The 12,537-nt window shown below is 25.2% G+C and overlaps 1 protein-coding gene across 3 annotated transcripts in view; it reads left to right on the top strand.

Moving 5' to 3' along the window:
• The first annotated feature begins 148 nt into the window (after positions 1 to 148).
• The window catches only part of LOC100164671 (katanin p80 WD40 repeat-containing subunit B1), a 19,424-nt gene continuing 7,035 nt past the window's right edge, over positions 149 to 12,537 (top strand). The window contains exons 1-15 of one of the 3 annotated variants that reach the window (XM_008188781.3): positions 149 to 500; positions 4,742 to 4,791; positions 5,315 to 5,445; positions 5,549 to 5,773; positions 5,850 to 5,975; positions 6,287 to 6,477; positions 6,555 to 6,705; positions 7,222 to 7,406; positions 9,245 to 9,354; positions 9,430 to 9,450; positions 10,172 to 10,213; positions 10,279 to 10,308; positions 10,372 to 10,419; positions 10,495 to 10,779; positions 10,843 to 11,036. In XM_008188781.3, coding sequence (XP_008187003.1) covers positions 4,758 to 4,791; positions 5,315 to 5,445; positions 5,549 to 5,773; positions 5,850 to 5,975; positions 6,287 to 6,477; positions 6,555 to 6,705; positions 7,222 to 7,406; positions 9,245 to 9,354; positions 9,430 to 9,450; positions 10,172 to 10,213; positions 10,279 to 10,308; positions 10,372 to 10,419; positions 10,495 to 10,779; positions 10,843 to 11,036 — 1,773 coding nt within the window. In that variant the 5' untranslated portion in view covers positions 149 to 500; positions 4,742 to 4,757. Of the gene's footprint in view, positions 501 to 4,741; positions 4,792 to 5,314; positions 5,446 to 5,548; positions 5,774 to 5,849; positions 5,976 to 6,286; positions 6,478 to 6,554; positions 6,706 to 7,221; positions 7,407 to 9,244; positions 9,355 to 9,429; positions 9,451 to 10,171; positions 10,214 to 10,278; positions 10,309 to 10,371; positions 10,420 to 10,494; positions 10,780 to 10,842; positions 11,049 to 12,537 lie in introns of all 3 variants that reach the window. The other 2 variants (XM_008188780.3, XM_001947542.5) reach the window with 2 other exon arrangements.

Raw genomic sequence — 12,537 nt, 5'->3', positions numbered from 1 at the left:
CCCCCCCCTGCCGACGCCGCTGTCTAAGCTACACGCCACACGGCAATCTACCTATGCCTATACGTCTATAATACCGATCTCTGGTGGAGTTGATCGGTGGAAGGGTGGTAGTGGTTTATTGCGCGGTTCAGTTCCCCTCCGCAATCGCTCCCGTCCGACAAACGGTTGATAAAACGTAATCATTGTAAATGGAGCAAATTTTCTTATCATCGATTTGTCATTATCAAAAATAAAAAAAAACCAAAACATTGGCCTATAGTCTAGTGCCCCCTCATAACGGTAATGCTAAACGCCAAAATACAATTTTTCAATAGGCACAGCTGCAGCAGCTGTCAGTGGTAGTCGAATTCATTGACCTTTTTTGGACGTACCTCGTGTACAAAGCAACAACAATCAAAACGACGTTCAAAATCGCGGTCAAAGTCTTTGTCAGCTACTCGGTCTGTTTTTGTATCCATCAATATTCTTTCGGATTTATGTTTATAAACAGCTCTGAAAATGTAAGTTTATGACGTTGTTTACGTAGTTATAAATCAAAAAAACGAAACATAACATAAGTTTAGAAACATTCTTCATAGGGTACAAAAATATACACTTGTCCATACCTATTCAATGCCTATGGTTAGTTACATTGTTTTGGGAATTAGAAATTAGTCTTTTGGATAAAAATCTCCATACAACTTTAAATTCAAAAATGTTTAAAATTTGAACTTAAATACAGATAATATATAATATATAATAGGGATATAAATAATCATTCTTTATAAAATCCATATGTACCTCATTGGAAACTAATACTAGATTAGTTATGAAATTGCTGAGAAAAATGTAAACTACAGAAATATTTGATCTTGTACGCACACATTTTTCAGAAACAAAAATTTAACCTGAATAATTTTTAAAATCTGTACCACTGTACCTACCTAAAAATATAAAGTTACAAAGAATATTATATAAATATTAAAAAGTATATTTACTATTAGGTATACCTTTATTACCTAATTATTTTTGTATTTAAATTAATAGTTTTAATAATATGTAATTAGTTGATAACATTAAGGGCCAGTTGCACCGTCTACGGTTAAACTTCGATTAAGCTTAATCAGCTGATAACAGATATTTAACCGGGCAAATTCGGCCGATTAAACTCCGGTTAACTTTAATCAGAGACGGTGCAACTGGCCATAAGTATCATGAGATAACAGATTTTAATAATTTTTTTAATTATCTAATAAATATCAAAATTTCATTTAAGTCTAAATTTCCAGATATTTCTTGTTAGAGACTTATTTTTCTACTTTCACATTTTTCATTGAACCTTACATATTATATAATTTATGTGTATACATATTTACAGCTGTGATTTTGTAGGAAAATGCACTCTTTTTAGTATATTGTAAAACAGATTTCTTAGCATAAAGTTTTAATTAGGTACCAATGAATCCAATTTTGAATTGTTGTCATTTGTATTTAATGTAATTAGATTACTAAAGATGTACCTTACATATGATTTAAATGTATATATTTATTTTAATATAATAGGAAGTATGTTGATAAAAATGATCAGATAAATTGGTAATAGGAGTATAGTATACATTAAAAAATCATTAATATTATCATAAAATAATTAATTATTTTAAATGATTTATTGTTGCATTTATAATATACCTAATACATAAGATATGCTTTTATTAATAAAACAAATACAAATAAAAACTATTAACATTTCTCAGTTATTATAAATTTTTTTTTTATTAATAATTATTGACAAATGGTAAGGTGTTTTGATTAAACACTTGTTAATAATTCACTTTGAATGTATGATAATTATAAATTTATATTTTTTGAGTCATTAAAATATTATTAAACAGTAGGTAGGTAATCTTTTTAATATTAGATTTTGAGCGGAGCATTTTACATCAATGTGTGGTTTTTTAAATTTTTTTATTAATTTTTAAATTTTTAATTGAATTTGTGCCTGTCATCACCTTTTACGACAGTAAAACTGCTTTGATTTTCTTCAACAGTATCTTTTCTGATAGGAAAGTTAATCTAGTTGGTACTTTCAGGAGTCAAAAGTAAAAATTTCCCAGTAGTTTTCAAAAGTGCCGGAAAAAACAAAAAACAACTTAAGAAAAAATGGGAATTTTCATGTAAAATTGGTTTAAGACAAAATCAATTTTGGTTTTTGGTGTAAAATTTTCACTGAATGTCTATAATAGCAATTTTACTTGTTTTGAGCTGTTTACGGACGTTTTTAGTATCCAATTTTTTATTTTTTTTTTTATAAAATATGTCAATAAAATAATTTTATTTCTTGGGTCCAAAACCTTGAAAATGTAATACAAGGTTCCTAATATATTGTTAAAATAGTAGTTGTAAAATATTAAAAATAGATAGGTACAATTCTTTTTATAAGCATTTAAAGTTTGAATTTTGACAAAATACGTAAAAATCACGAAATATTGCAAATTATTTTGAGTTAGAAATTCTTAAAAATTTTTCTTTTTAAATCTAAGATTTGAAAATGTAATACAAGATTCTTTATAAGTTTGTCTACCTATATCAAAAAAAAAAAAATGCCTACAAGCAATTTAAATTAAATTTTTATGTGTTCGAACTTAAAATTTTTACAACATTGGATATTCGCTTGATTTCTCATTTGACAATTATCATATTTTGTTGTAATTCAAAAACGAATATCTGTAAATACTTGAAATTTAAAAATTTTTTTATGAGTACCCATACTATAAAATTTTCAAAATATTTTGACTCGTTTAAAGTTTGATTTTGACAACATTTTAAAATTATTTTGTAGTTACATAACTAATAGAATGTTTATTTTTTATAGCTTAGGATTGAAAACTTAAAACAAGGTTCCACATAAATAAGTGAATACATTACTTTATTCACAGTAATATCATCAAATATACTTAGTCATATCATATGTAGGCTGACTGACCATCTTTGCTCAGAATCATTTATATTATACCATTGAATTCAAATTTAACATCATCCATTACTGTGATCCACTTGTAGTCTACTGTACAGTATAGTAACACCCAATTGCCTACCTTTTTTTTATTTACATGTTGTGTTATAAGTAGAGATATCATGTTGATGACCTAAAAAAGTAATGAAAATTATCTAAAAAATACTTAGATACCTGGGCTAAAAAAAAATTATCTAAAAAGTTTTTGAAATTATTCTATATGTAACTCAAAAATATTAATCGTTCTTTGGTGCAAAGAAAATACAGTGGAAATTTCATGTATCTAAGATTATTTTTACTATAGTTACCACTAAAAAACCAAATCGATTTCTGAAGCAATTGAAAAGTACTAGGAGTTTTTACTTTTGACCCCTCCCCCTCCGAAGTTCTAACTAGATTCACTTTCCTACCAGAAAAGATGCTAAAATAAGTTTAAGCTGTTTTTTATTGCCATAAAAGGTGATGACAGAAAAAAAACACATAATTGTAATATCAATACAATAATTGCTCCACTCAGAATCTAAAATTATGTTAAAGAAACTAAAAAAAAAATATCTATAGCTAAAAATAAAAAATACAAAATACAATATTTATATATTCTGAATCAATGAAGCATGAAACAAATCTGTAACTTGTTTAGCATTGTTTAGGATTAAAAGAATAAAATGCTAAAGTCACCAGTATCTCATGTCTATTTATGGATGTCTATTAATGGACGTACATTTTTGAATATTGTTTTATTTACTTAAAAAAATGAAGTACAGAGGAATTTTCATCACAATATAAAATGAGTCAATGTAAATAATTACTTTTTATGATGTTAATTATTTATAATTGTTAGTTATTGATGTTTCAATGTTTGTTGAACTTGTTTTATTGTAATTATTTATTATTGTTGGTATTTGGTATCAAGTGTTTTGATATAGCTACAATATAGTAACGTTAATAGTTATTAGTTATTACACTATTGTAAATTAAAATATTATATTTAACAATGTACAACAGGTGGTATTGTCTATTAAGATTAAAATTTAAAATGTTATTATCATATTATGTTATTTTTTTCCTAAGCCGCAAATTTAAATATATTCCATTTTGTAAAAATTTATTTTATAAATATAATAAGTAATTAATAATAACAGAAAAGTAATAGGGATAATAGGTAACCGGTTATAGAAAAAAAACCAAAATTATAATATAATTTAAAAATTTAAAAATAAAAAAATACAATTTTAGTATTATCATTGTATGTTTTATTATTATAAATACTAGTATTTATAATCAATAGTATAATCACCAGTGCCGTAACTAAGGTTTTTAAGTATAGATCTTCAGTGTGAGCTCTTTCTATGTTTAAGATACTTATGTTTGTTAATCTGTTTGGAAATATTGAGTTTCTTAAATAGTTTTTATCAGTCTAAGCTTAGAGAATTTTTGTGTTTTTTCGTTTTCGTTTTCGTTTTTTGTTTTTTCCGTTTAATAACGTTTTTTAAAAACGTTTTCCATCCCTGAATTTTAAACTAACACATTGTTATATTAAATAAAAAACATTAAATAATATATGAAAATAGGTATAATAAAAAAAGATAAAAAATTGTACATTACAGGAATTATATTACCTATGTATTTATTTATAAATAGTAAAATTATGATTCAATTATTGTAAATTTTTATATTTTTACAGTTAACTACATAATAGTTACATAATTTAAATAAAAAAATCAAATTAATTTACTTTTACTTTTACAGAGCACATGCCTTTAAAATGGCAAATCCAAACAAACATATTTGCAAATTACGTAAGTATAACTGTATAATTACCTATAAAAAAAAATATACAGAGATTGTCTTATTATGTACCAGGTAATAAATAAGTATCTTGTATATGAAATTATTCTTATTTTGAAAAAAATTAGAATATAATGTTCTTGATAGTTGAATTTTTTTAAAGATTTTATAATGCCTGGATCATGATATAATTATGTACATATTACACAGATAGAATATTGTATTGGATGTTGATAATTAGTTCTTAGTTTTTTTTAGTTTTGTATTTTTTTGTTATATTTTAAAATTTTGAAAAATATCCAGTTAACATTATTGTTAACGGATTGCATTCAGAATTTTTTTCTAAATATTTAATTTAATTTTAAACAGTAAATAAATACTCATTAATTATTAAGCGAGTTATTATCGAGATGAATGCCCAACACCCATTTTTGTATTCTGTTTGTATTACAATATATATATTGGTTTAAATATTATTCCATCATAAAATAATCATTATAAATAATAGCTGTATTAACTTTTGTATTTATGTAGAAGAATTTTCTGCACATAATGCAAATGTTACCTGTTTGGCTCTTGGTCAAAAGAGTGGCTTAGTATTAGCTACAGGTGGTGCAGATAACAAAGTGAACTTGTGGAAAGTTGATAGTGAAACATGTTTTATGGTAATACTTAAAATTCTATGTATTATAATTATATGAAATGTTTTCATATAATATGTTCATGTATAAAAATTAACTATTTAAACAATTTTATTAATTTGTTTAGAGCTTATGTGGTCATGTAACTCCAATTGAATGTGTACAATTTGATCCATCTGAGTATCTAGTGGGTGCTGGTAGCCAAACTGGTGGCTTAAAAGTATGGGACTTAACTAAAGGAAAAAAGGTGAAGACATTTAGCGGACATAAGTCAGCTGTTACAAAATTAGATTTTTTTCCTTTTGCTTCATCTTCATATTTTGTAACGGGTTCAAAAGACACCAATGTTAAGGTATAATTTTAATAATCATCGTATTTATATTAAATATGTAAAATAGTATAATGTATAAACACGATAATTTTTTTAGTTATGGGATTATCGATATTCACACTGTATAGGGATGTACAAAGGTCACGAAGCATCTATATCTAGTTTGAAATACAGTCCAGACGGTTTATGGATTGCCTCTGGTGATGAAGATGGATGTGTTAAGGTTAGTAATTAGATATTATTAATATAATAATAGTTTGGTATTTATCGCATTTCATAGAATTAAGCAACGATACAATCTGCAAACGGTTAAGTGTTAAATATATTGCTATTAGTAATAAGTAAATAAATAGAAATACATGTAATAATTATAATATAATCAAATTGTGATATCTAAAAATTATTTAATAGTTTCAAATTCAGTTTAATTTATCGTATTTATTATACTGTCCTATAATACAATTTATATTTTATTAGTATAATTATTTGTGTATTAATAGTAAAACTATTTTATTTTTGATATTTATTTTATAGATATGGGATTTGAGAGTTGGACGCATGATACATGTTTTTAATAAACTGCATAATGGGACAGTAACATCAATTCAATTTCATCCATTAGTGTTTTTACTAGCTAGTAGTGGTACAGACAAAAAAATTAATATATTAGATTTGGAGCGATTTAGTATTATTTCTCAAATAGATACAGAAAAATCAATAATTAGGTAATAACATAATTCATATTAATTTACTTTAGCATGTTTTTTTATTTATTTATAATAATTAAAATTGTTTTCTTTAGATGTTTGCAATTTAATGATAAAGGAGATGTTCTATATGGAGGTGGTGATGATTACCTTGGTGTGTATGGAGTAGAACCAACCAGAGTGTGTGATTCGGTAGTTGTAAAATGGGGAAATATGAACGAGTTAGTAGTAAAAGATAATCGAATTGTAAGTTATTAAATATTTTAAGTGTGAATAATTATTGTAATAAATACAGTAGTATCTAGATTGTCCGAACTAATTAGGTCCGCACCTAGTTTGGAAACGTGAAAGTTTAGATACTGGGAATTTTTTAATACTACAGGTTAGGTTAGTATATAATATCTAATATGTACATGCATATTACATATATTACAAAAAAACATACACAATGTTATATGTTATACCTATTGATACTTATAATTTATCGTTATTATTAATATTGGATTATTATATACATTAATTAATACATAAATACATGACTACGTGCACAATGCTAGAGCGCTTATTGACGTTCGGATATGTTAATTACATTTAATATTTGTTAGGATAATAAAAGATTCGTATATTTGAGGTTCAAATAATCTAGGATTTACTGAACATAATATTGAGGGCTTAAAATTTTTATTGTATTAGATGGAATTTTTTTTATATTTATATTTTGTTGATCTATCAAGCTTTTATAAAAACATGTAATATTTTAAGGTTGGTGCTTCACATTTATCAACTGACGTTTCAACATGGTTAATTAATTTACCAGAAGAATATCCTTTTAAAAACCAATTTTCACCACCTGATAAGTCATCAAAGCCTAATACAATGTTTACAAGAGATACTAGTGTTCGAAAAAGTTTTAATAAACAAAAATCACGAGAAATGATTAAACCTAAGTATGTATAAATAATTAATTTGTTTTTAAACTAGTTTTGTTTAGTTTTTGGATATTTTAAATGATAAACTTTTTAGAAATGTTATTTGGTTTAGTTATGCTTTTTGAATTTCAAAGGTTTTAAATTCAACAATCAGCTTTTTATGCTTTTTAATTTTGAACACAAAGTTTTGTTTTTAATTTTAAGGTCTTTGTTTTCATGTTAGTGTTATTAAACAAACATAATAATATCTTTAATAACTTTTAAAGTTTACTCTATTAGGCAATGTTTAAACCAATGTCTATGATGTTTGATTAAATGCTATAAATATTTGATCCCAAGTTGTTTTATGCTCCAATCATTTTTTAATTTTTAAATCTTGAATTTCTACTATGTGACCAGAAATTCAATTATCCTAATCAGAACATATCCAAAGAAATAGTATTGTACAGGGTGGGGCACTATAACGGCCGATTTTCTAAGACAAATTATAAAATAAAAAAACGAATAAAAATTAATTATTATTTATTATAATGAAGTACATAACTTGCCATTTATTTTTTAAAAATGATGTCTTCAAGATGATGGCCATCTCTTTTCAAACACTCTTCTAGCCTATTTCGTACATTTTCCACTACACAATGTATCACTTCCAAAGGTATACTGGCAATTTCTTCTTTAATTTTGTTTTTTAGTTCATCAATATTTCGAGGTTTCCGTGCATAGACTTTACTTTTTAAATACCCCCACAAAAAGAAGTCACATATTGATAAATCCGGTGATCGAGGTGGCCAATGAATATCACCATTTTTGGAAATAATGCGATTTCCAAAAAATTTGTTGAATAGCATTTATTGATACTTGGGGTGTGTGGGATGTCGGGCCATCTTGTTGGAACCAAAAGTTATCATTTTGAGGAAACTTCGTTAGTTCACCGACCAAAAAATTATTGATCATATTGACATAACGATTTGAATTAACAGTTGTTGCCCGTCCATTTTCGTCCTCATGAAAATACGGACCAAATTTACCATAATGTGAAATTACACACCATACAGTTACACTATCGGTGTGTAAAGGTCGTTGATGAAGTTGGCGAAGATTTTTTTCAGACCAATAACGACAATTTTGTTTATTCACAAAACCATCAAGATAGAAATGTGCTTCATCAGACATCCAAACATTTTGAATAAACTTTTCGTTCTGATTCATTCGGGTTAGCATTTCTCGACAAAAATGTATGCTGCTATAGTGATCTGCACGTTTTAATTCTTGAACCAATTGCACCTTATATGGGTGAAAGTTTAGGTCTCTGTGTAAAATCCGACGTAGACCACTCCACTGTTCCATGTTTATTAAATGGCATGTTGTCTTAGAACTATTAATAATATTATTGAGAATTCTTGTCTTAATTACTACTCAGAAAACATATTTTCAAAATCAGCCGTTTCAGTGCCCCACCCTGTAGTATTAAATAGTATTCAAAATTGCCAAATTATTATTATTCAAATAGCTAACTATTATAGCTATGTTATAAGTAGCATTTTGTCCTATTGGAACTAGAGATTTTGACATGGTACAAAGGTATATTAAGATTTTTTATATGAAACTGCTTTTTAATTAGTAAATGTAGTATCTAAGCTAATGATGCATTTTTATAAGTTGACATTACTCAAAAATAGTTAACTCAAATTTGGAGAAATATTTGCAGTTATGTTAGTAAAATGGTAAAATAATTACAAATTTTAAAACTTCCTAAAAATTATTTTTGATATTTGGTAGTGCACCCGTTAGTTTTTAATGTTTATTTTCAATAAAATAATTTGTTTTAATTTGATGATTACTTATATTATTTTCAGAACTAATATGAAATTAATTGATGAAAGTGAAACTGATATCGATGACGAAAATCAAACTGTAATTAATAATGTTCATGACTATCATTCAGTGTTTAAGCCAAATAGAACTTGTAAGTATAGTTATTTTATCTAATGGTAATTTTTGTACAAACAAAGAATTAATAATGTTGTAAATTATTATTTAGCGTTTAAACCAAGTAGAATATGTGAGTATGTCTATTTATTTTAATGTTAGTAATCATTTACAAATGTAAATGCTGACATTCATTTAAGCATTTTTATGTGTTTGTGTGCATAATTTATTAAGACATTTTTCATATTATGTATCGTTTAATAACTGTACTTATGTATAATGTAACCGAGTTGTGATATACTACATTATACATTCATACATTTTTAATTGAATCTATATATGGAAAAACAATTACAAATTGGTTCTATTAAATTTTAACTAAATAGTTGCAAGTAAATATATATTCAGTATTTAGTAAAAATAAATTCCTTTTCTTTATCATGGTAATAAATGAGTTTAAATAGTATAATGTGTATGGTAAAATTGTTTATTTATTTTATATATTGAAATACAATAGTAAATTTGAGTTACGCAGATTTCAATTTTATTGAATTGATATGTTGCCATGTATAATAATAGTTTGTTAAATTTCTGTTTAAAATCTGATACTTTTCCAAGTAAATACTTATACCTAACAAACAAATACAACGTGAACATGTTCATATAAAATTAAACTTCTATGAAAATTAATTTAATTTAAATTCAATGAACGAGTATGATGAACTTAAAAGTTAAAAAAAAATGTTTTAAATACTGAATATATTTAATCTTATATAAAAGCACTTATATTTTAGTATGTAGTTTGTAATAACATTATAACTTTTTTTTTTATTTAAGTTTTGTATACTTTTCAGTAAATAGGAGTCCACCTCCATTTTCACCCTTATCCGAAGATGGTAATATTGATATTTATTTTGTATTTATTAATTACTTCAATATTTATATTAACATATTTTTACAGATAATCCCAATGATATATTTATTCCTGAAGGTAAGATAATTAAATTCATAAAGACAAAATATACACTGAAAACATACATACTTTAATTTTCAGTAAATAGAAATCAATCTGCAAAATTAGAGGAAAAAAAACATAGTATTGGTATACTTTTCTTATATATTTTAAACTGTGTCTCAAATTATATTTTTATATTTCTATTATATTTGTATTAATTAGACCATTCTCAAGGATTAATGCAAAGCAGTTATTCAGAAGCTGAAACTTCATCCGTGGATTCTACTCCTTGTGATTCATTTCAGTTACCTCAGTTTGAGAGTTCTGGTGATTACCATACACCTGATTTACCAACTCCATTATCAACACCTGAAAGTATTGAGGTGTCTGAAAAAAGACACAATCCTTACATAACATCATCAGTGTCAATGCGGAGTGTATCATCTAATGTAATCAATGAAAGTTTATCCAAACGTCCATCTTCTTTACCAGTCTTTAGACAAAATGGTTTGAATAAAGTCTTATTTTTGCATAATTATACATTTATTATTGTATATTTATATATTTTAGATCATTTTGCTTATGGAAATAAGTACACATCACCTCAATCTCAAAGAAAAATAATTCCAGATGAAATTACATCATTACCTCATCATAAACGACTGTTGGCTGATGATTACTTAGTTACACCAGAACATAAAAAGACTGATATCATCGCTAAAAAATTTGAACTTCCCTTAGATGATTTTGGGGAGTTAAAAAATGTTTGTACAAATGTGCGAAATTTTTTATAATGCTGAAAAATATTAAATTATATATTCATTTTAAAACTAAAATTTTCATTCAATATTACATAATGTTTTAATACTTTTTAAATTATTCAATACAATTTCGACCTAGACATAAATTAATTTATTAAAAAGTGGGTCATACTAGGCTGTACATTAGGTGTTGTGTGGGTTTCCGTAATGGATGGTGTTCAATTTAATTTCAATGATATAATATCATTATGTACGTAAAGCAATCATGAATGGAGACGTTCTGTCAGTCAGCCTATATTTTAATAACATATTTAAATTACAACAAAATAACTAAAACCACTAATTTATCTTGTTTAAATATATAATTTTGTCCAAATTTAAACATAAAATAGCAATAAAAAAAACCGTTTATATATTATTTTAGATTTTTCGGTGACAGTATGAAATACTTATGTGATACCTTATTTTTAATTTTGAATCCTTAGAAATATAAACTGAACATTTTATAAATTTGTAACTTCAAATGCTTATAAAAAAGTAATCGTGCCTATGCATCTTTAATATATTTTAATTGTTATTATAACAACTTACGAGGAACCTTGTGTTCACTTTTCTAGCTGTTTGATGCAATGAAAAAATTTTATTGACAGTTTTAGAAAAAACTAAAAAAAATATAAAATTGAAAAAGAACATCGCTCAAAACGAGTCAAAATATTTTGAAAATCTAATCATGGATATAAAATAATAAAATAAATATTTGGCGAGCATTTCAAGTATCTACAGTTATTTGATTTTAAGAAAATTGTTTGATGAGAATTCATTACACTCAAACGCTTGTAAAAAGTTAGTTTGACTTTCCGGTAGTTTTGTTAAAGAAAAAGCAACTAATGAAGAATCTTGTATTAATTTTCAAATCTTAGGTATAAATAGAAACATTTCTATAAATATTAAATTTTCAACTCAAAATATTTTGCAAATTTTTGTGATTTTGACAATTTTGTTAATATTTTAACTTCAGGCGCTCATAAAAAAATATTGTTGATTTACACTCAACTTATTTTATTAAATTTAACATCGACTAATAAGTAACCGTGTATTAAATTTTCAAGTATATTGTCTGACAATAATTTTAAAAAAACTACTAAAAATTAGAAATTTTTCTAATGTCTATAAATAGCTCAAAAATAGTCATAATATTTTAAACTTGTTATGAACAATATATGTACTGGGTGATTCTTTTATCATTGAACACTCATTATTTCAAAAAGTGTACATTTTTTTGAAAATATTTTTTTACATAGTTTCTAGTCGCTTATAAAACTACAATTTTCTTAAAATATTATATTTTTAAATATTTTTTATCCTTTTAATAAAGTTATAATATAAAGTTTAGATGAGCGGAGAAGTGGACAAACATTTCGCGGAGTAATCCCGTACCACTCCACTCCGCTCATCTAAACTTTGAATATTTATAACTCATAAACTACTCGCCACAAATTCGATT

Source organism: Acyrthosiphon pisum, chromosome X (assembly GCF_005508785.2).
Source record: "Acyrthosiphon pisum isolate AL4f chromosome X, pea_aphid_22Mar2018_4r6ur, whole genome shotgun sequence".
Classification (NCBI taxonomy): domain Eukaryota; kingdom Metazoa; phylum Arthropoda; class Insecta; order Hemiptera; family Aphididae; genus Acyrthosiphon; species Acyrthosiphon pisum.
The sequence above is the reverse complement of the archived record's forward strand: the minus strand, read 5'-3'. Positions and strand labels throughout refer to the sequence as shown.